Here is a 25368-nt window from a genome sequence, read left to right as displayed (position 1 = left end):
GACGCTTGCTCCTTGCAAGGAAAGTTATGACCAGCCTAGACAGCATATTAAAAAGCAGAGACATTACTTTGAAAACAAAGGTCTATCTAGTCAAAGCTATGGTTTTTCCAGTAGTCATGTATGGATGTGAGAGTTGGACTATAAATAAATCTGAGTGCAGAGGAATTGATGCTTTTGAACTGTGGTATTGGAGAAGACTCTTGAGGGTCCTTTGGACTGCAAGGAGATCCAACCAGTCCATCCTAAAGGAGATCAGTCCTAGGTGTTCATTGGAAGGACTGATGTTGAAGCTGAAACTCCAATACTTTGGCCACCTGATGCGGAGAGCCGATTCATTGGAAAAGACCCTGATGCTGGGAAAGATTGAGGGCAGGAGGAGAAGGGGACAACAGAGGATGAGATGGTTGGATGGCATCACCGACATGATGGACATGGGTTTGGGTGGACTCTGGGAGTTGGTGATGGACAGGGAGGCCTGGCGTGCTGCGGTTCCTGGGGTTGCAAAGAGTCGGACACGACTGAGCGACTGAACTGAACTGACTGAAACACATGTATGCCTCTGTAAAAAACTGTGTGACTCCAACAAGTTACATAATTTTCATCTCTCCAAGCTTCATTTTCATCTCTAACTAACCCTTACTTTTCAGGGTTAGTGAAAATGTTATTTAATAAAAGAGATATTGTAGGTAAGAAGGCAGTAAATGTACACTCATTAAACAGCTGTTACTGTGGTGATGTGGTCCAGCAGCCTGCCATCAAAGCATCCTTGTCTGCATGAAAATCTGTGCATCACTTTATCCCTTGGAGGGATCTGGACACACACCTTGATATCCCCTAGTAATTTTCAGAATGATGATTAGATTTATGAGGAAAGCAGATTATTGTTGTTTGTTCATGGGATTTGGTGAATATCAAATCACCATGTGATTCTGGTCAGCAACGCCTCTCGATGTGAAACTTTCTCATAAACCAGTGGTGGTAGCACATGTGGGTACAGCCCTTCTGGAAATCAAAGTGACTGTGCATACGAAGAGCCTTAACATGGTTTAGAGCCTTAACATGGTTTAGAGCCGTAACATGGTTTAAAGCTTTTGGTCTTATGAGCCTCCTTCTGGGATTAGTCATAAAGAACCAAAGGTGGAACCACAGATGTATGCACTAGAATGTTAATTACATTACTATTCCTATGTAGTTCAAAAATGTGCTGCAATTCCCTAAATACCCAACTGTATGGTAAATGCACCAGACACATTATTATGCAGCCTTTAATAATAATGAACTGTTACAGTCAGGATATTTTTTTATGGTAAAAAGAATAAGATGCAATGCTACAGTGTTATTCTAATTTTATTATTGTTTGTTGTTCATTCACTAGGTCATGTCCAACTTCTAATTTTATATGTATAGCATATTAATATACAGTTAGATAAAGGACCAAAATATTCTTACAGTAATATAATTATAGGTGATTTTTATCTACTTTTTTTTTATAGACAACATAGTTTCACTACATGACCATTTGCTAATAATCAGATGAAATATCATTAGAAACTAAAATACAGAAGCCATAAAGCTTATAGAAGGTCAATAGTAACTTCTCACCGTATAGATAAGTGAGCTTTCCTCACTTTCTCTAAAGCTGGGAACTCTTTTGCTTCTTGGTCTTATGGTGAAGAAAGCCGAATTAACAAATTCATACTTCAGTGTTTAGCCCTTACTGAACTTATTTGAAAATATCATCCTTTAAAAATGATATCAGGGGAAGTGGTCCAGTAGTTAAGAATCCACCTTCAGTGAAGGAGATGCAGGCTCAATCCTCGGTCAGGGAACTAAGATCCCACATACTGTAGAGCAAGTAAGCCCGCTCCACAACCAGAGTCTGTGAGCTGCAATCAAAGAACCTGCAAGACGCAATGAAGATCTCATGTGAAGTGACTTCAGTTCAGTTCAGGCTCTCAGTCATGTCCGAAGCTTTGCAAGCCCACAGATTGCAACACGTAATGCTTCCCTGTCCATTACCCACTCCTGGAGCTTTCTCAACCTCATGTCCTTCGAGTTGGTGATGCCATCCAACCATTTCATCCTCTGTCATCCCCTTCTCCTCCTGCCTTCAATCTTTCCCAGCATCAGGGTCTTTTCTAAGGAGTCAGTTCTTCACATCAGGTGGCCAAAGTATTGGAGTTTCAACTTCAGCATTGGTCCTTTCAGTGAATATTCAGGACTGATTTCCTTTAAGATTGATTGGTTTGATCTCCTTGCAGTCCAAAGGACTCTCAAGAGTCTTCCCCAACACCACAGTTCAACAGCACTAATTCTTTTGCACTCAGCTTTCTTTATAGTTCAGCTCTCACATCCATTCATGACTACTGGAAAAACCATAGCTTTGACTAGAAGGACCTTTGTTGGCAAAGTAATGTCTCTGCTTTTTAATATGCTGTCTAGGTTGGTCATAACTTTTCTTCCAAGGAGCAAGCGTCTTTTAATTTCATGTCTGTAGTCACCATCTTCAGTGATTTTGGAACCCAAAAAAATAAAGTGTGTCACTATTTCCATTATTTCCCCATCTATTTGCCATGAATTGATAGGGCCGGATGCCATGATCTTCTTTTTTTGAATGTTGAGTTTTAAGCCAGCTTTTTCACTCTCCTCTTTCATTTTCAACAAGAAGCTCTTTAGTTCTTCTTTGCTTTCTGCCATAAGGGTGGTGTCATCTGCATATCTGAGATTACTGATATTTCTCCCGGCAATCTTGATTCCAGTTTATGCTTCATCCAGCCCAGCATTTCACATGATGTACTCTGCATATAAATTAAATAAGCAGGGTGACAATATACAGCCAATATACAGCCTTGATGTACTCCTTTCCCAATTTTAAACCAGTCTGTTGTTCCATGTCAGGTTCCAACTGTTCCTTCTTGACCTGCATACAGATTTCTCAGGAGATGGGTCAGGTGGTCTGGTATTCCCATCTCTTTAAGAATTTTCCATAGTTTGTTGTGATCTAAACAGTCAAAGGCTTTGGCATAATCAATAAAGCAGAAGTAGATGTTTTTCCGGTTTTCTCTTGCTTTTTTGATGATCCAATGGATGTTGGCAATGTGATTTCTGGTTCTTCTGCCTTTTCTAAATCCAGCTTGAACATCTGGAAATTCTCAGTTCACATGCTGTTGAAGCCTGGCTTGGAGAATTCTGAGCATTACTTTGCTACCATGTGAGATGAGTGCAGTTGTGCAGTAGTTTGAACACGCATCCCTTAATAACTCAGATCAGTACCACCACTCCTGTTAGACAAGCAAAAATATACTGCATTCTTTTAAATTTGTTATGTATTTAGGATCTTGTTTGTTACAGCAAGAGTTAACCTGATACAGCCACATTGTTTATGGTTTACACTTAGCTGTATGCATGGGCAGGTCAAACTCTTCTTGATGGAGAGGTGGAGATACCTCTTTTGTGCAGAAATGACTCAACAAAACTGGTAAGGGAGGAGTTAGAAAATAGACCATTGTACTGCTTTGTAAGTCACTAGCATCCTGAAAAATATGATTAATCTTTTTCACCTGAAGGTAGTAAAATGTATTGCTTTCCTATAAGAACTCTTTTAAATAAATGATAGATCGTCAGTTCAGTTCAGTTCAGTCACTCAGTCGTATCCGACTCTTTGCAACCCCATGAACTGCAGCACGCCAGGCCTCCCCGTCCAACACCAACTTCCGGAGCCTTCTCAAACTTGTGTCCATTGAGTCAGTGATGCCATCCAACCATCTCATCCTCTGTCGTCCCCTTCTCCTCCTGCCTTCAATCTTTCCCAGCATCAGGGTCTTTTCAAATGAGTCAGTTCTTCACATCAGGTGGCCAAAGTACTGGAATTTCAGCTTCAACATCAGTCCCTCCAATGAACACCCAGGACTGATCTCCTTTAGGATGGACTGGTTGGGTCTCCTTGCAGTCCAAGGGACTCTCAAGAGTTTTCTCCAACACCACAGTTCAAAAGCATCAATTCTTCTGCACTCAGCTTTCTTTATAGTCCAACTCTCACATCCATACATGACTACTGGAAAAACCATAGCCGTGACTATACAGACCTTTGATGGTAAAGAAATGTCTCTGCTTTTTAATATGCTGTCTAGGTTAGTCATAACTTTCCTTCCAAGGAGTAAGTGTCTTTTAATTTCATGGCTGCAATCACCATCTGCAGTGATTTTGGACCCATAAAAATAAAGTCAGCCACTGTTTCCCCATCTATTTGCCATGAAGTGATGGAACCAGACGCCATGATCTTAGTTTTCACTCCTGGATTATTTTTATCATCTCATTTATTGTTTTTTACCTTTCTTCTTCCATCTGGATGCAGGTCTCATGAAGATAAGACATTTAACTTGTTTACGACTGCCCCCTCATTTCTTAGAAAAGTTCCTAGAATAATAGACCTACAGTATGTATGGGCTAAAGCTGTAAATTAATGTAATAAATAAAGGATGAATAAAGACCAATTAGCTTGCTGAGTCTTACCACCCTAGAACTTGGCCAGGAATTTTCAGTTGGCAGAGAAAGGATTTTGTCTGACCCAGACATATGATTAAACATAAAGCAAACACATATGGGACTGTCAATCTCTGAATTTCAATTCACATTATAAGATATATCTATCAAATGCATCTAGAGACTAAAGACAGCTGACCAGTTTGCTAACTGCAGGTATCCCTTCCTTTCCCATCTTTGTCTCTTGCTAGAGTCATTTGAACTCTGAGGCAAGTGTCTGGTTTTGACCTTGCATATATTCACCACCTGATGGCAGACAGCCCTCTATTTGCTCTCTCCTTACTATCCCCAGCAGATGGCTCAGAGATAAATAGCCAATCAATCACAATTTCCATGCATGAAAGGGTCTAACTACAAAGTGCTTATTTGCTCTTAAAATTGGTTCTGTTGCTGCCAACTAGATGAAGTCATTTAGTCAAAACTTTTGAGTAATGAACTATATACACACCATCTTCTTTCCTCTTGGAGTTGTAACTCTTGATTGTTCACTTATTTATGTACTAGTCAGGATATTCCAGAAAAAATAAAGCCAATAGATGTGTATGTATACAGAAAGTGATTTATTTAAGCAGTTGGCTCATATGATTGTGAAGGCTTAGCCAGTCCAGAATCTGACAGAAGACAGAGGGAGACAGGCTAGAGATTCAGGAACTCAGGAAGGAATTGCAGTTCAAGTTCAAAGGCAATCTGCTGTAGAATCAAGAAAAATCAGTGTTGCCTATCAAGTCCCAAGGCTGGAAAATTCTCTTTTGCTCTGGAGAAATTAGCCTTTTGTTCCATTCAGGTCTTCAAATGATTAGATAAGGCCTACTCATATGCTAGAGGGTAATTGCTTTTACTCAAAATCCACCAATTTAAATGTAAATCTCATTCAAAAACACCTTTATAGAAAGATCCAGAATAATGTTTAACCAAATAACTGGGCATCATGGCCCAGACAAATTGACATATCATAAACATCATAATTTGCTTGCTTGGGTTTTTTTTTCCTAATTTGTTTCTGGCTGTCTTTCCTTTGCTGCAATTCTCTTAGGTCCTCAGGGTCATTATTTCCACAGGGCTTGTTTAATACAAAACCTTGTGACAAGCTGGAAAGTTTCAAGCTCACATCCCAGCTCTTCCACTGGATCTCTGAGTAACAGGGCACTTGACCACAGAACCTAGTTCCTCTTCAGTGAATGGAGATATCTATGTCATTATAATAATCGAATGGGAAAAATACACATTGACAAGCCTGTAACACAAGCTTCACATTGGCAACTACTATTTGAAGCTGTGTTAATGTATCAAAGATATAACCTTTCAAACAAACAAAGAAGACAATAGAAAATTCCTCATGTGACGCACATGACAGTTGTGAGTAACTGAGTTTTAGAAAAAGGAAACATCAAGTTTATTCAGGAGGGGACAAAGAGTTAAGAGTTTTAAAGACCACAAATGATTTTTGAAGATCCCAGAAATAGCCTCAAATTTAAAGTACACAGAATATCCATGTCTAAAGTCAGGGGAATTAGCATACCTCTGATTCTCCCCCAGTGAATCCTGGAGATGCTGGTAGACCAGGGGGGTTCTCTGAGAACTGAAGTGAGGGAGCTTACAGAAAATGGGCCTGTTCCTGAAAAGCTACGCAGAAGGACCAGACAGAACTTATCTCTTCCCCATCTTCAGTATGCAGTTAGCATCCCACGTGTGGTTTGATGTCAATTTACTTTGTGATTGTCAGTCTCAACTGTTCCAGGGACCTCTCCAGTTCAGATTCCTGACCAGATTGTTTTTGAAACTCCAAAGAGTGAAAGCATTTTTTTGCCCTTACATCAGTGTCGAGTCCACTTGATTAGTCCTCACCTCGGCATAAAGGCAGATCTTATATAGCATTGGGCTTCCCTGGTGACTCAGACAGTAAAGAATCTGCCTGCAATACAGGAGACTGGATTCGATCCCTGGGTTGGGAAGACCCCCTGGAGAAGGGAATGGCTACCTACTCCAGTGTTCTTGCCTGGAAAATTCCATGGACAGAGGAGCCTGGTGGGCCACAGTCCATGGGGTCACAAAGAGATGGACTACAACTAGGCAACTAACACTTTCACTTTCACTTTGTATGACATTTTAGATTTCAGTTCCTTTTATAGAAAATTTCCATTTCAGAGGGGTACCTTTGCTCTGTGGCCCCATCAAGTCAATAATCCAACATTAGTGGCCTTCTTGTGGTCAGTATCCATCAGTCTTAAATAACTCCAACCACGGGACAAAGGTGGGAATTCATTATATTCAGGCATCCTCCTTTCACACCCTCCTCTTTAGAACTTAAAAAAAATCTTGGGGTCTTTCCTTACTCAAGTGACTTATTTCTACCTTTGTTATTATGCAGTCCGGAGCAATCTGTAGCTATTCCTGCTGGAGGCTTGTGGGGCCACCTTAGACCCAAGGGAGCACACCATTTTCACATTAAACTAAAGATGATGTGTGTCCAGCACATCTGCAGAGGACACAACATGAAGGTCCAGTCAAGACCATATCAGAATCCTCTTGCAGTGTTCTCGCTGAATGAAAAACAAATTTCCTCCTACCCATAGATAACATATATACATGTTCTTAAAAACAACCCTGTGTTTTTTTAATGTGTCAGACCAGCTGTGATGTGGATACTATGCAAAGATTTTTACATCATCAACTTTTTTTCATTCTATGAGAACTGGAACAAAGAGAAGTTTATAGTGCACTTCTATTCTTTTTGTGATATGGATGGATGGATGGATAACTTTCTTGGTTTAGCTTTGCACAGTAGACAGTCCTATTTCAAAATGTGCAGAAAAATCCATTTTATGAACACTTTTCTCATATTGCTTCTCTCCCACTTCCTCTAGGAATGTCCCAGCGGGGTTGTTAATGAAGATACCTTCAAAGAGATTTACTCGCAGTTCTTTCCACAGGGAGGTAGGTACAAATGTGGACCAGTGAGCATACTTTCAACTAGAATTATGCTTGCAATCTTGAGTTTGGTTTAATCTTACATGGCATGACTCTACATTTTTCATCTTTACATCCAAGAATTAATACACAGCATGCTGTCCATGTGATTCTCAATACATCGTAAAAGTGAGCTACTTACAAATTATCAAATATCCGAGAGTTCACTCTTCAGCTGAATACAAGTAGTATTACCGAGTGCCTGTTGCCACATCCGTCAAAGGCATGGCACTTTCTGACTATGATGGATGGGTCCTGAAAGCCGCAAAGCTTTCACATGCATTACAATGCCCAACTTTCAAAATTAGAAAGTGTAATTATCCTCAATTTTTTGCATCTGAAATCTGGGGCTTAGAGAAGCTAAATGTTTTGCTCAGGGTCATACACCCACTAAAATGGCAGATCTAGGTTAGAATCCCCTGTGGCTCAAATGATAAAGAATCTGTCCGCAGTGCAGGAGACTTGGGTTTGACCCCTGAGTCGGGAAGATCCTCTAGAGAAGGGAATGGCTACCCACTCCAGTATTCTTGCCTGGAGAATCCTATGGACAGATGAGCCTGGTGGGCTACAGTCCATGGCACTGCAAAGCGTCAGACATGACTGAGCAGCTGACTACTACTAGGTTAGAACCCAGATATTTCTGGAGTCTTATCTAGGCTTTCTGCTGCTCCTTTCTGTTCTTCCTCTCTCTTTCAGGAACTCTTCACTATCACCCCTCCCCCCACATCTAAGAAAACCAATACCACTCTAGACATTATTTTAACTGGGAAGAAAAGAGAGCATAACGACAATGTGTACATATTAGAGATGAGTGAAGAGATACATCTGCCAGCGGAACTTAAATTCTCTCCTTGATCACTCGGCAGGATGCCCAGCTCAAACTTGTCCTGCAACCTTCCATGTTTCCAGCCGTGTGTGAGGTGCTGATGATGTAAAGGGAGTGAGACTGCCCCAAAGAATGGTAGAGCCTAGTGTAGCAGATGGGCAGTGCCAGCATGAAAAATAAACGTGAAGACGGGAGTTAACAACATAATATTATGAGAACACAATGTAGGCACAATTAGACCAGCTGAACGACAGGGAGGACATAGAAAAGATTCGATCCAGATAAACCGAACCTGAGCTGAAGGAGCCGCCATTCATCAGGCATCTAATACATGTCTGGCCATGGCATGTGTTACCCATCACCCTCCAACAACCCTAGCTACGATTCTCCCTTTCCCTACACGTGGAAACCAAGGTGCACAGAAATCCATCCATTTCCCAGTCATTATCTTTTTACTTCTTTCCCACTTAAAAGATTCACTATCATCTGATGCCAAAATAACTGCAGTGTTCTCCTAGGTAGTCCGTCTGATCCCACCCTCTTTTTTACTCCCCACCATGGTTTATTCTCACATGAGCCAGAGTTATCCTGGTAAAATGTAGGTTGCATCACTGCTCTGCCCAGAATCTTCCACCCATTCAGAGCAAAAGCCACAGTCACTGTCTCCTGTTCTCTCTCTGCTTCGTCCTTCACTGACCCTCCCTTTTGCTCACCTCATTCCAGCTTCCCTGGCCTTTTGATCTTCCTCCAGCACACCAGTCCATTTGCTGCCTCTGAGCTTTTTATTATTATCATTAAAAAACTTTTTGGCTGCACTGCCCCAGCATATAGGATCTTATTCCCCACAGGGATCAAACCCATGCCCCCTGCAGTGGAAGGGCAGAGCCCTAACCACTGGACCACCACAGAAGTCCTGCCTCTGGGCCTTTGAATTCATTTTTCTCTCTGTCTGGAATCTCTCTTCTCCCAAACATCCATCTCAATATCTCATCACCTCTGCTTTCATACAAATGCCACCTTCTCAGTGAGGCTTCCTCTGGCCACCCTGGCTTAAACCTCAACCCCTTAAACATCCCCCATGCCCTTTTCCTGCTTTAGCTTTCTCTTTAGCACTCAAGAGCATCTAATAATGTATATTTTATTTACTTTTGTTGTTGCTTACTGTCTCTTTTTCCACTAGAATATCATTTCTAAGGGAATGGAATTTTTTTGTCTGTTTTGCTCACTGCTATATCCACAGGTCATGGAACACCGAGTGACAAGTAGTCACACTAATGCTGCAAAAATGAGTGAATGTGTGGATGAGTGAATGACATCGGCCTCATCATGGGGTGACACCTGTAAAAGCCATTTTTAATGGATACAAACTTGAATATTAATTATTTCATACAAAAACTCGATTCACTTTTGGCTTTATGTATTTCAGTAGGTTGAAGACAATTTTGTGCATGGATTATGAAAATAGAAATTCTCCCTTAAGATGGACTTTTCAAAGAATTAAATAAAAATTCTGAGAAAACAAACAGTGACCCATTATTACATGAATTTGCATATGTCATGGGTGACAACTCCCCCAGTCCATCTTGTTACTAACCACCCACAGACAGGTATTGGGTCTGATGCCAGGCTTATAATGGGTCTATTGTCTGCATTAATAACAAATTTAGAATATCTTTTGTTTAATACATATTTCTAAATTATTAAAAACCATGGAATTTTTTAAAAGAATGATGTTTACTATAAACTGTCTGCCAATATATTTACAACCATTAATATCAAAGCCCTTAGCACAAATGGAAATCTTTTAGCTATTTTTTTATTATCTCAAATGAAAGTTATTACATACTACAAATTGGATACAACTTCACATTAAAAATGTATTTTTATCTGAAAAATAACATTTCAACATTAGAGAACATCTACTTAAGCATAATAATTAGCAAGAGAGTCTTCTTACAAAGTCCAAAGGGATTTGCGGAAAAATCACTTTTGCTCTCTTAAAAATCCTTTGAATATTCATGTTAATTGAATGCATAAATCTAAAAGCATCCGGCATTACTGAACAAAATGAAATGTTTTAAAGAATGATGACTTGAAATTTTAAAAATTAATATCATGCATGCAAATTGTATCTTGCAGTGCCGCTAGAAAAGGGAAAATGTCCTAAGAAAGAATGTATTCTCTGGTGGCAGTCAAATCCCTGTTAGGACGTCCTCAGACTTGTGTGAAGTCGTTTATTTAGTTTGATGGCCTGAAAGCAACAGATGTCTCTCATTAGGAGTCGTAGCAATGATGGGATCATAAATCACAATGTCTCACCATTTCCTCCAGGAAGAGACTTTGTCTTTTTGCCAGAATCTCCTGCAATTTATACTGTGTCAGGCTCTTGAGTTTTCTCTACGGCTTAGCAGGATGGTTTACCAAGCACAACTTGTTTGGAGTTTTGGATATCAGCACAGCTGAACTGAACAGAGGCTTCCTGTTTGTAGGGGATAAAGTATGTCTCCTATAAAACTAGCCAAGAGGAAACCGCATTACCTATATCATTATAGCAGTGTTTTCCAATGCCACCTACAGGGAAGCCTTAGCGTAGAAGCTCTTAAGGCATTTTTAAAGCTCATGAAACTTAGTCTCCTGGTTTACCCCTGCTTGTATTGTAGGAATTTTGCACTTACTTTGACTATATGAGGTACCTGATCAACAGTTATTGAAGGAAAGAGTTTCAGTCAGAAAAATCTAAACAAATATTTATTGAACATCCACTGTGTAAGGCACTTGAGACATTTAGATGAGTTTTATGGACATAAAGATTTAAGTACTTTTTCCCAAATAACTGCATCCACCGAATACACTTCTATTTCTAGGAATTTTCAGAGTAATTTATAGAGGACGTAGTGAGCAGAAGCTACCACTCATGTAGTGAGTGAACCCGCCTTACTGCAGTCACAGTGCCGTGAATTGTATATCCAAATGCAATGAACTAATTCTGTATCTTGTGCAGGAATTCAGGTGGGAGTAGGGGTGGTGGTGGGAAGAAAGAAATCAACCAGATTGACTTCAACCCACAGACCTGGAACATGATAACCAAGTGCATTTGTTCAAATATTCTGAAATATGTGTATCAGTCGCCTTTCCAATCAAGGGTTCAGTTGATATTATCACTGTGGTCTGGGTACAGTTGGGTTAAAGGTACTGGACTAAGTCAAGAGTCCTGAGTTTATGGATAGACTTTGCCAGCACCAAGATGTGTGACTTAAATAGTTTATTTCTCTGGGCCTCAGGTTGTTCATTTACCAAATGTGGAACAGAAGAATCCTCAAGTTTTCTTTCTAGTCTAACATTCTTTTTTTTATTTTTGGTGGGGGGGCTGTGCCACATGACTTCCAGGATCTTAATTTCCCCCAGGGATTGAACCCAGCCCCTCAGCAGTGAAAGCCTGAAATCCCTGGACCACCAGGGAATTCCCTAATAATCTTTATTTATAAGAGTAAGTGTTGAAATGTCTTGATTTCATTACTGACTCTACCACTGGCTAACTAGGTGACCATAGCCACTGTACCTAATATTACCTACACCCATTTTCCACTTTTGTTAAATGTAGATAAATAGCTAAATGGTATGGAAGGTCACTTCCTAGTCTAAGACTCCATAAATTTTGTCCCCTATCTGTGAAATTTCAACATTTAATTTTCAGCTTCACAAGTAAAACTATGAGAAACTGAACAAAGTCAGCATATGAAATTCAGTAACTGTTTTCATTGTTTGGAAAGAGTTGTGGTCAGAGGAGACATGTCAGGTCATACAGGAAGAACAAAGACCATTGTTACATATTTTGAACCCTGAACTGTACTGAAATCTAGACTCCAGAATGCCAGTTACTCATCCTTTTAGCAGATGTTTGCTGAGTATTTAAGAAGAGCATAGTCAGATGAAATCAGACTGAGATCCTTTTGTGGACAATTTCCTTTTTCTCTGCAGAATCCATTTCTATGCCCAGCAGACACTTCCAGTGCCTTAGCTCTAAAGCTAGTAGCATCATTCTCCTTTAAAAACTTTCACTATCTCCAAATGCCTGCTGAAGAAATTCAAGCTCTGTCAGAACCTCAATACTTTTCATGACATAATGATACTAGTCTTCACTGAACATGAAGTGTTAGTTGCTCAGTTGTGTCTGACTCTGCGACCCCATGGACTGGAGCTCACCAGGCTCTTCAGTCTATGGAATTCTCCAGGCAAGAATATAAGAGTGAGTAGCTATTCCCTCCTCCAGGGAATCTTCCTGACCCAGGGATTGAATTTGGGTCTCCTGCATTACAGGTAGATTCTTTACCATCTGAGTCACCAGGAAAGCCCAGAGTTTAAAGTTCCATTAAATTAGAAGTTCAGACCCTTTCACAATAGAGATTTCATACACACACACACACACACACACACACAATAGGAACTTTTTCAAATGGAATATATTAAATCTGTAAACAAAATGATCACATTTATTTGAGGTGGTTGAAATGAGAGTGACTTGTCTCTGAAAGAATAACAATGATAACTGATATTTAGTGAACATTTAACATTTGCCTAAGACTGTTCTAAGAACTTGCATGTAGTATCTCATTTAATGTCTTCATGACGACTCTATGAAGTACACTTATCATTTTGTAGGTGAGGAAACTGAGTTACAGAGAGCTTAAACAATTTGCCATGGCCACATGATTAATAGTTGGTTGACCTGAGATTCAAATTTGGGCCATCTGAGAGATGATACCATCTCTCCACCTGGTATCTCCTATCTAGGCTGGAAAACTGGCTTCATTTCCAGGAAACTTGCCAAGATACATTTAGAGGAATAAGATGTCCTCTGAACCACATTAGGGCAAACCCTCAGAGTGTGGGTCCCATTGGTCAAGGTTTAAACTAAACAACCCCATCTAAAAAGAATGGTAATTATTATATGCCTATGTTATCTTGGTGTTTTAAATTTTAAAAAATTTCCAGTATTGTTTGTTCTGTGCCTTATATTCATGGTGAGTTCTGCTTGCTAAGGTAAAGGCATTTACCCTGACTGTATAAAGTAACAAAATATCTGCTTAATGAGCTCATTTTAAAATAGGCAAAATCCCTTTTTTTTTCTCCTGAAGATAAGTTTAGCATTCCATCTGTCAACTCATTTCTCCATAGGGCACTATATAGTTCAAGAAGTCTATGAAAATATTGCTGAGAGCAAAACATGTTCGTGAAAAAAAAAAGAAGGCTGGCAATTCTTAATAATTCTAATGGAACTTCCCAACAATCGCACTAAGTTGATTGCAATTAAAATCTTGGCTCCATACCCAAAAGGGTTTCTTCCTGCAACCTGTCAACTCTAGATGGACATCCACTCTACTTACAGTCCTTTAATGTACTACTTAGGCCCAATTGTGGTGTCTGTTTGGTTCATTGAAAACATATTAATTCATATGTTTAAAGATAAGTGGTTCCTCATATCATATTTTGGAGAAGGAAATGGCCACTCATTCCAATATTCTTTCCTGGAGAATCCCATGGACAAAGTTAAAGGAGCCTGGCAGGCTACAGTCCATGGGGTCACAAGAGTCAGACGTGACTTAGCAACTAAACCACCATATCATATTTAAAGGTAAGAGATGAAAAACAATGTCATCATTATTTTGAGAAATTGAGTGTACCGTTTACCTCATGAAATACATGGCCTTCAAGAGAGTTAACCAGCGGGGTGAAGCATTCAGGAAAAATAATGCCTACAAAAGCCATGGATGCCTGCAAGCTAGGAGAGGAGTCTGCACGACTTCTGACCTCCTTTATCTGGAGAGAGAAATTCTCCACTGCTTCTATGACTTAGTCTCTTGACAGCCTTCAAAAAGCAATTCATAAAGTAAAGGCGAACAGAAGTTTTGTTAAATCCCAATAAAAATAAAGGATAAAAGTTATAAAATAGAAATAGATGAGATTTTAAACAGAAGATAAAAGGCTAGAGCCAATGATCTAAAAGGTTACTATTTTTTAATATAAAAAAAGGTTAAGATAAAAGGCTAAAACCCATGAGATGAAACATTTAAAATAATCACACAAATTTGATCAAGGGTCAAGCACAGAGGGACTTAAAAATGAAAACTGCACTAAGGAAAGAAAACAATAAGAAATATATATATATAACACATTTCAAGTAAAAGGCAGAAAGTTCAGAGATTACGGAGATGAAGGAAAAAAGGGAAGAGGAAGGAAAAAAACTAGAGGGAAATAACATATAGAAGCAAACTCAGAGGAAGTGTTGGATTTCAGAGAACTTCAGTGTCCTTTAAGCAGCATCTTGCGACCCCAGGACAAGCAGTCTGCCATTGCCCAGAGCCTCGATCCCACCCAGGACCCAGGCAAAGCAGGAGCACCCCACTGCTTGCACCTGGGAAGCTTTAGGACCACAAAATCCATTTCAACATAGCCACAGAAGCTTCCCAAATCACTCCTGTTTCCACTTCATCAGGCAACCTTACTGGCTCTGGGCTAGCATGGTGTTTTGGTCAGAAGTGCTTAAGTGATGTTCCACTCTACTGCTAATGGACTGTGTAGTTTGGGGCAAGTTTTTCAACTTCTCTGAATCCCAGTATCCCTATCTGGGTTGTAAAATGATGAACTAATAATTACACCACCAATAATAGCAATTCATCTGTGTCTCATTATTAGTATGTTATTATTTCACTTCTTTTAGAGATAGTCCCTGCCAAGCACTAATCAATTTCTAGATTTGACTTGCTTAAGCCTCACACCCACCTAAGGTAACATTACTCATCCCAGTGTCAGTAGCATCATCCAAGACTCCCGTGTATTCAGAGAAATTCCACCCAGAAACTTAGAGATGCTTCTGTCACCAATGGTCTCTGTAGGTAATTCATGCCTCTGAACCTCAAATTACAACCCTCTACTGAGAGAGGATGGGCAGCTGGGAAGAAAGCAAAGAAACCACAAGTCAAAGTATATTCTCCTGAATAGAAGAGGCTTGGACATGCTATCTAAATATTTTGTAGAATATTGAAATGCTAACTTATCATTATTTTATTTCCAACATTTCAGACTCTACAACATATGCGCATTTTCTGTTCAATGCATTCGATACGGACCATAATGGAGCTGTAAGTTTTGAGGTAAGTCTTAAGTTTCTTGTGTGTGTGTGTGTGTTTTTTTTTTAAATAATGCTTTGACTTTGGATACACTGAAAGGGATTTAGTGCTGTTAGGGTGAAAATTTGAGTTTGGTGGTATAATTTTTGGGGCTTTTTGAGCCTTTTATTCCTTTATTATTGTTGTATTAAGAATACTCAACAAGAGTGGACATCTTTGTCTTGCTCCTAATACCAAGAGAAAGTTTTCCATTTTCTCCACTGAGTGTGATGTTAGCTGTGGCCTTTTCATATATCGCCTTTATTATGTTGAGGTACTGTCCTTCTATTCCCAGTTTGTTGGCAGTATACATCTTGAAAGGGTATTGAACTTGTCAAATGCTTTTTATGCATCTATTGTGATGATCATAAGATTTGTATCCTTAATTCTGTCAATGTGGAATATTATATTACTTGATTTTCATGTATTGATTCACCTTTCCATCCCCGGGGATAAATTCTACTTTGTCATGGAGTATGATCATTGTAATGTGCTCTTGGATTTGGTTCGCTAGTGTTTTGTTGAGGACTTTTGCATCTGTGCGTATCAGGAATATTAGCCTGTAATTTTCTTGTGATTTTTTTGTCTGGTTTTGGCACCAGGTAAGGCTGGCCTAATTTGGAAGTGTTTCTTCCACATCAATTTTTTGGAACAGTTAGTTCTGTAAATATTTGGCAGAATTCACCAGTGAAGCCATCTGCTACTAGGCTTGTCTCTTTTGGGAGGTCTGTGATTACTGAATCAATTTCCTAGTTGTAGATCTGTTCATACTTTCTGTTTCTTCATGATTAGTCTTGGTAAGCTATCTAGGAATTTTATTAAAAGCTCTTAAATATCCTTTTATTTAAAAACTGGTAATCTAGTAAGTATATGTTTCTGGAAGTTCTGTGAGCTGCTCTAGCAAATTACTTGAACCCAAGTAAAGGTTTGTTGGAAACTCCAATCTGTAGCCCATTGGTCAGAAGCATGGGTGACAACCTATTCTTGCAGTAGCATCTAAAGCTGGGGGCCAGGAAAGGGCTGTCATGTAGAATCTGGCTGTATCTCCAGGAAGAAAGTATCAGAAGTAAGTTGAACTGTAAGACATCTGGTGTTGGAGATTACTTGATTACATCTGGTGTTGGAGTGAGGAAATCCAGTCACACACTGGAATTGTGTGCAGATTGTTAATATGTATCATGGGAACCAGATCATTTAGAAGGTATGCAATTTTTAAAACTGGGAAGAGTGCATCTTGCACATGAACAGAAATTTCAGTGAGTGTCAGAATAAAGGAAAGCAGATGATGGTGTGGAATCAACAAGGAAGGGTACTAGTGCGCTGTATCAGAGAGTCCCTCCCATGGACCTGATGAACTAGGTCTGAAGGACAAGCAGGAGCTGCTAAAGAGGATAAGGGCTCAGGATGGGGAGCAGTGGGGAGTGAGGCAGAGGCCGGGGAATGAAGAGAAAACATTTGTTAGGTCACCTAGAAGATGAAACGCAAAAGGGGGAGAGTGACAGGAGAGCTGGCTCAGGAGGCCAAGGGCAGATCCCCACACATCTGAGGCAGGATGCCAAGGAGGCTGAACTGCAGGAGGAAAGGAGCAAGATAAGAACTGAAGAATTTTCAGCAGGGAAGTTAAGGTATGTTCCTAGAAACAAAAAGTCCAACTCTTTATCCCAAGAGTTGACAGGGGCTGATGTCAGCTGGGTCTAGAGGGAAGGCATTGGAGAGGAGGTGACAAGCTCCAGAGGTATAAAAAGTAAACTGGTACACTAACATCTCAACACTTGTGGCACCAGGATGACAAAAGGGGGCACAAACTCCTGAGAGGTCATTCAGTCAGTGGCCCCGGGGCAGAGTGAGCAAAGTACCTCCTCACTCACTAGATGCTCGCACAGGTTGAGCGCTACTGAAATGACTATTCTGGGCCAGGAAACTCAGTGTGTCATCTCACAATGTAACCAAGAAAAATCGCTGAAAAATAAGAGGAGAACCTGGCAGTGGCTCAGTAAAGGTGTGGACCAAGAAGCCAGCAGTGGTCCATGGGTTGGCCCCAATGCAACAACAGCTATTAGTGAAGACATGAGTCTATCATAGGTACCCGTCCCCTGTCACATTTCTTCCACTTTGGCAGCCGATGATCACCTGTGACAATATCTTATTAGTCTTTGCTGCATTTTACCAATAAGATTAATTCCGGCATGGCCTTAGTTTAGCCATAACATAGAAATCAAACGTTCCAATTCACCTAATAAAATCTTTCATAGCTAGGGTACGGGTAAGGCAAAGACTGTTAGTGATTTCATTACTTAAAATTACTGACATATTAAAAATGTACCGTCAATTACTCACAGCACATTGTATCCAATTTCACATGTAAATTTAGTCTGGTGTTAATGATATGAGACCATGCCTAATGTTGCTATTATAATATTTATGTAATATTCATCATAGTAATTGTGATGAATGCTGATGATAATTTGGGAAATTAGTTGTAATGGCTATATACTATAAGCATGGTGGTAAAAAAATGTCTTTTTAAAGACAAACTAATGGATGAATTAATAAAGGTTAAATCAAAATCAAATTTAAAACTAGGCTATTGTAGTTATTTTTCTAAATTGATTAGCTACGTGAAAAGTCTCTAGAAAGTAGAAATGATTAAGAAATGAACATATTTTGAGTAGCAGTAGATCCTGGGAGGTACAGCAGAAACCATCCTGATGCAAGGTAAAGGGAAATGGAAGTTTCCTACTTAATTTGCTTAAACCCAAAGGGTGGAGTGGATAAGACAGGAGGGGCCCTGGATCCAGATATGACTGGAGCTAAAAATCCCTTTGCCATCATGTGGTTGACACCCTGTGAGATCCTCTGAGCCTTAGTGTTCCTCTCTGTGAAACATCAGCAAACAAAGCTACTTCACAGGATAATAGAAGGATGACAAAGTGATGTCACTTAAGGCTTGGCTGAGGGCCTGGCACCAAATAGGTGCTCAATATTTATTAGATATTAACCACAGCAGGTACTACAAAAAAGATTTTTTCCAATGAAGCCAGTTAACAATAACATTGGTCATCTTATTACTCAGTGATCTTACAATGAACACATTTAAGCACAGGCCAGATGATCGCTCTGTCTGCAATGCTGTGAGAGGTAGTTCTGAATCTGATTATAAAACAAGCACTTACTTTGTGTCAGTCACTGTACTAACTATATGAAAATAACATTAAAAATAGTATTAATAATACCTACATACAATAAGACTAGCTGACTTGTTTAGCACTCTTTCTCAGTCAGGCATTATGATGAATGAATTACATACAGTAACTTAATCTTCATAGGTATGATTATCGTCATTTTAGCAAATTAGGAAACAGATTCACAGAGAACTAAAGCAAGCTGCCCAAGGTCGCACAGCTAGAAAGTAGGAGAGTCAGGATTCAAACTCAAGCAGTCTGGCCCAGCATACATCTCCTAGCAATTGTGCTGTCCTGCCAGTTCAGTTCAGTTCAGTCACTCAGTCGTGTCCGACTCTTTGTGACCCCACGGACTCAGCACGCCAGGCCTCCCTGTCTATCACCAACTCCTGGAGCTCACTCAAACTCATGTCCATTGAGTCGGTGATGCCATCCAACTATCTCATCCTCTGTCGTCCCCTTCTCCTCCTGCCTTCAATCTTTCCCAGCATCAGGGTCTTTTCCAATGAGTCAGTTCTTCACATCAGGTGGCCAAAGTATTGGAGTTTCAGCTTCAGCATCAGTCCTTCCAGTGAATATTCAGGACTGATTTTCTTTAGAATGGACTGGTTGGATCTTCTTGCTGTCCAAGGGACTCTCAAGACTCCTATCCAACACCACAGTTCAAAAACATCAATTCTTTGGCACTCAGTTTTCTTTATAGTCCAACTCTTACATCCATACATGATTACTGGTAAAAACATAGCTTTGACTAGATGGACCTTTGTTGGCAAAGTAATGTCTCTGATTTTTAACATGCTATCTAGGTTGGTCATAACTCTTTTTCCAAGGAGCAAGCATCTTTTAATTTCATGGCTGCAGTCACCATCTGCAGTGATTTTTGGAGCCCAAAAATATAGTCTGTCACTGTTTCCACTGTTTCCCCATATATTTGCCATGAAGTGATGGGACCAGATGCCATGATCTTCACTTTTTGAATGTTGTTTTAAGCCAGCTTTTTCACTTTTCTCTTTCACTTTCATCAAGAGGCTCTTTAGTTCCTCTTCACTTTCTGCCATAAGGGTGGTGTCATCTGCGTATCTGAGGTTATTGATAATTCTCCCAGCAATCTTGATTCCAGCTTGTGCTTCATCCAGCCCAGCCAATGAGGCACATATAGATTCCCAGTCCCTCACCCGAATTCCTCAGAGCCAATTGAATTTGTCATTCAGAGTCTTGCAGATTTTAGACACACAACACTGTGCATATACTCTATATTATTAATGTCTCCTGCAGGATCTGCTGTATGCTATAATCAACTGTGTAACATTTGTACAGTAAAACTATTTTTGTTCAGTTACTAAGATATGTCTGACTCTTTGAAACCCCATGGACTGCAACATGCCAGCCATCTCTTGGAGTTTGCTCAAACTCATGTCCATTGAGTCAGTGATGCCATCCAACCATCTCATCCTCTGTCACCCCCTTCTCCTCCGCCCTTCAATCTTTTCCAGCATCAGAGTCTTTTCCAATGAGAAGACTCTTCGCATCAGGTGGCCAAAGTATTGGAGCGTCGGCTTTAGCATCAGTCCTTCCAATGAATATTCAGGGTTTATTTCTTTTAGGATTGACTGGTTAGATCTCCTTGCTGTCCAAGAGACTCTCAACAATAAATGTAGCAGAGAGTGCTATTGATCCAATGTCCATGCCTTCTGCTTTAAGATCACATGATCAGTCCACATTCCCAGCCTCTCCTCCTACCCAGATAGGTGGGGCCAAGACTGAATTTCAACCAACAGGAGACTGGTGGAAGTGACCACATTTTCTCTCTTCCCACCTGTGGAAACTGTGAGGTTACATATTTCGGTTTGCCTTGAAGCAAAGTAGAATCCTGGATCTCTGTTATGACTGCACAGAACAGAACACCATCCTCACTCATATTTCACTGCATGTGAGTGATAAATAAGCTTATACTGTGTCAAGCTACTATGACTTGGAAATATTAAAATAGAATTTAATGTCTTTTGATTAATGTGACTGATAATAGCTGATTAATGATAGAGATAAACAGATAAATAGATATTAGAATAGTTTCATGTCATTTCAGTTCAGATTTTGGCATTAAATAAGTTCTGGCACCAAAATTCACCACCACCCCTATCTTCCCAATAAAGGTTCTTCTTTTTCAGTTTATTAAAAAATATTGTTGGATGGGAGTGGTGAGTTGCAGATAAAAAAATTAGGGCCTGTATTACTTGCCACATGTTAGAGATGAGGTGTTCCAGACTTAAGAGATGTTAAGTGACTTATCCATAGTCATACAGTTAATGAATGGCAGAACCAGGATTGAACCCCAGCTCTACCTAAGGCTCTAAAACTTATGGTGAATATGACATAAACAAAGAGACATGAAGTAAAAGGCTGACAAATTCTAGAATATAGAAACCAAAAGATGCCTACTTGACAGAAAATCAGCATAATAAAAAGAAAGAAATGACAAACCGGGAAACAATATGTGAAGATATATTCCAGACCAGGGATAGTTTTACTAATATGTGAAGAGTTTCTATAAATCAAGACATTTCAAAAAAATGCTCAAATTTATTCACAGTAGAATGAATACAAATTTTAATAACCTGAGATAGAAATATTAATCTACAAGATTGAGAAAGATCAGAACTGTGATCCATATAGTATTGACAAGCTATAATATTCTTAAGCATAGATTTTGAGAAGAGAATTGGAAGGGAAATTTGAAAATAAGTATATAAAATTTATCAATGTTCAAATCTTTTGACCAAGAGGTTCCACCTCTAGGAACTCATCCTGTAGACATACTTATTCAACATATATATTATGTATATATAAAGTCACGCTACAGCTTTCTTTATAATAAGACTGGAAATCTTTAAATAATTCATCCATGGGATATTGGCTAAATACACTATGAGATATTCATATGTATGCAACAATGGAAAAGACAGGAATTATTTCCAAGTTTTATTGCTAAGTTTTTAAAACACACACACACACAAAGCAGCCTGTTACACTATCATTTTTGTAAAAGGATAAGAAATAGATATTTAAATAAATATGCCTTATACTCATATATGCACAAAAATTCTTCAGAAGTAAACACAAGAAGATACTAAAGTCAGTTGTCTAGAGGAAAGAAATAGGGTGGATGGGGTCCAGAATTGGGAGGAAGATTTTTCATGAACCATCTTATATATTTTTACATTTTTAATTAAATGAATGTCACTCATCTATTAAAAAAAAATTGTGAAGAAGTTGAGACAGGAAAACAACTACAAAATGTTGGAATGTAGAGCAAGAATACACCTTTGCCCAGAGTCCACTCCTGGAATTCCCTTCTGCTCTTTCATTCCTGCCTGACAGCAGATTGTCGATTCCATGTGAACTCAGAATCCACCATACTGTGATGTTAACCCTGCCAACAAATATATATGAACTTGACAGAGTTAATCTGGATTGTCTGCAATTCAATCAAACCTGCCTAACCTTGGTGTTGACTGAGAGTTCCATTTACTTAACAAATACATAGCCACTGTCCATGCCACACAGTTACACACAGCTTAATACTTTTAATCCTCATAAAAATTTTTGAGAAGTTAGATATGGTAATCTCTCCATTCATGAAAACTGAGATAAAAGGATGTCAAGTTGTCTGAGAGAACAGAGTTATCAGCTGATACAGCTGGAATCTGAATTCAGGCTGCCTGGCTTCCAGCTCTGTTCTCTTAACCACTGCCCACAACTTGATTTCTAAGTAAAGGCTTCACTTGGCCCATATCTTAAGGACAACCTACATCTCTAGTTAGCAGATCTTTTCCATGGGAATTGTGTCATGTATGTGCTCGTATTTTAAAAGATACATTGTCATTAGATTCTTTTCAGTTAAAGAATATTTTGCACTTGTAGTACGGAGAGGGCAATGGCACCCCACTCCAGTACTCTTTCCTGGAAAATCCCATGGACGGGGGAGCCTGGTGGGCTGCAGTCCATGGGGTCGCTGAGGGTTGAACACGACTGAGCGACTTCACTTTCACTTTTCACTTTCATGCTTTGGAGAAGGAAATGGCAACCCACTCCAGTGTTCTTGCCTGGAGAATCCCAGGGACGGGGGAGCCTGGTGGGCTCTGTGGGGTCTGCTCTGTGGGGTCTGCTCTGTGGGGTCGCACAGAGTCGGACACGACTGAAGCAACTTAGCAGCAGCAGTAGGAAGTAAGACCACTTAAACACTTGCTTATGGGTCTTGCTTTTGGGTGTCTGTTCTGACACAATTTCCAGTTGACTTAAGTCACAGTTTTCAATTAGAAAGTGAGAATGTTGGGCTTCCCTGGTAGCTCAGTGGTAAAAAATCTGTCTGCCAACGCAGGAGACACAGGATCGATCCCTGGTCTGAGAAGATCCCATATGCCTTGGAGCAACTAAGCCCGTGAGCCACAGCTATTGAGCCTGTGCTCTAGAGCCCAGGAACTGCAACTACTGAAGCCTGTGTGCCCTAGAGACACAACAAGAGAAGCCATCGCAATGAGAAGCCTGGGCACTGTAATAGGAATAGCCCCCACTTGCCACTAACAGAGAAAAGCCTGTGCAGCAAGGAAGACCCAGCACAATGAAAACATATACATAAATAAATATAATTATTTTTTAAATAATGAAATGTTAAACCTAAGGAGTATTTATGCCCACAGAGAATGCTGGGAAAAGACGATCAGGAATTCATGAACCATTTTGCAAAGTAAATGGTTCAAAATCCAGAGGTCTGAAAGCTTTACTTGTACCATTTGACAAAGAATTTTATTAGAGTTTGTTTTTTTTAGAAATTCTATATCAAATTGTATTTTTATTTCTTTTTAGGATTTCATCAAAGGTCTTTCTATTTTGCTTCGGGGGACAGTACAAGAAAAACTCAACTGGGCGTTTAATTTGTATGACATAAATAAAGATGGCTACATCACTAAAGAAGTAAGAAATGCCTCACCAACACAGCTAGCCTTTGGACCATTTTCATTTTTTAACTTGAGATGCTAAATGATTGCAATTATCATTCTAAAATCACTTTTTTAGTAATCTAACGTATTTTCTGTGGTGGTGGAGAAACACTGATGAAAAATTTGGAATGGGTAGAAATAGCTTATTGTTAATCTGGATTACATCTTGATTTCTAATAGCATTTTAATAAATGCTGTACATGGAATAAAGAGAGTGGTTGGAATGAGATTGGAAGAAAAATACCCAAACCATGTTAGAATATTTGGCCTGTAACCTTTTTTTCTCCTGTATAATATGGTCCACATGGGAACAGAGGCAGTTTTAACATTGTGTGAATTATGTAGTGACCTGTATTATGTGGGAAATGGCCTGAGGCAATTGTAGGTTTCCAAGTACATTTCCAGGTGGGCTAATCTAAGAAGGCTCACAGACCAAATTAGGATGTGCATATCAAATGGCTGATTAAACTAATTTAAAACACAATGAGAAGTAAGTGGGGAAGGATGGGGTAAGATAACAAATTGAGGATGGAGTGAAGGTAGGTTGAAGGACCATATTACCTGAATCCTGGATGTGATTCAATGTCTACCTGTTCTTTCTCTCACTAGCTTTCCCCAGAGTTGTGTTTTGAGCATGAGGCTCCTCAAATAGAAGGTATCTTGGGACAAACATTAACTGGCTCTGTTGAAGATACAGGGACAAGTTCACCTGACCATAGTTATAATGTAACAATTAACCTGATCAATGTCCATGGGTTTTGTGTTTGTTGAGCAGAGGACACAGGGGGGCCAGAATAGATCTCACAAACGGGTGGCTGAATTAAGACCTCATGAGTATTAAGTATTCAGGTACATTGAGCATGTCTCCTGGATACTTAGTGCCTCCTGTATGTTTGGTATACAATAAACATTTAGTACTCAGATGCCTCCAAGATAGTAGGTATCTCTTGGTCTTATAATCCCTTTCTATGTTTAACACAAACATGCTGTGCTTACCACTTACATCTTATACATCTCATGAATGCTATATTAAACAATCTTCCACTCAAACCATAGGGGTTCACCTATGGGTTACAAACTACAAATTTTATCATTTAAAATGGAATTGAATACTGTCAAAAGTAAAAGTATATTACATGCATATTATCGACTTAATCCAGACTCTTATGTGGAAACTTCGAAAAGAAAACAAGTATGAACAATAAATCTGAGTGTCTATGTTAACTAGATATTTTTTCACTAAGACTGGAAACCACAAATCAAAAATTAGATTTGGTTTTAATAAAAATTAAAATTTCAAAGCATTTCCAGCATAATATTTTGACTAATCTATATGTGACTTTAAAGTCACAATAGGAAAAACATATGGAAATCCCTAATAAGCTCTGAGACTTATCAGTTTTAGTATAATTCTCATGATGTGGAATATATCTTATTCTCAATAAATGGAAATTGATAGTCAACATATAAATTATATAATAAGCCTATAATGCAAAGATAGCTTGTATGAAGTTGTATGGAAATCCAAATCTTAAACCAGGGTGTTTTCTGATCATGTTAGATACACAGGAATTTACTTCATCTTGAAACCAAGATCAGACTTGATTCTTACATTCTGATTCTGCTGCTTTTAAGGCATAAGGCTATTCCTCTGGGACAACCAAGATATTTAATGAAGAATCAACGAA

General features: G+C 39.3%; 1 protein-coding gene across 5 annotated transcripts in view; it reads left to right on the top strand.

Moving 5' to 3' along the window:
• The window catches only part of KCNIP4 (potassium voltage-gated channel interacting protein 4), a 1307639-nt gene that overhangs the window by 1278390 nt on the left and 3881 nt on the right, over positions 1–25368 (top strand). For all 5 annotated transcript variants that reach the window (XM_027544167.1, XM_027544166.1, XM_027544165.1 and 2 more), the window contains 3 exons: positions 7407–7476; positions 15416–15486; positions 23547–23654. In XM_027544167.1, coding sequence (XP_027399968.1) covers positions 7407–7476; positions 15416–15486; positions 23547–23654 — 249 coding nt within the window. The remainder of the gene's footprint in view (positions 1–7406; positions 7477–15415; positions 15487–23546; positions 23655–25368) is intronic.

The sequence above is a fragment of the Bos indicus x Bos taurus genome, chromosome 6 (assembly GCF_003369695.1).
Source record: "Bos indicus x Bos taurus breed Angus x Brahman F1 hybrid chromosome 6, Bos_hybrid_MaternalHap_v2.0, whole genome shotgun sequence".
NCBI lineage: Eukaryota > Metazoa > Chordata > Mammalia > Artiodactyla > Bovidae > Bos > Bos indicus x Bos taurus.
This window is presented reverse-complemented; position numbering and strand designations above follow the sequence as displayed.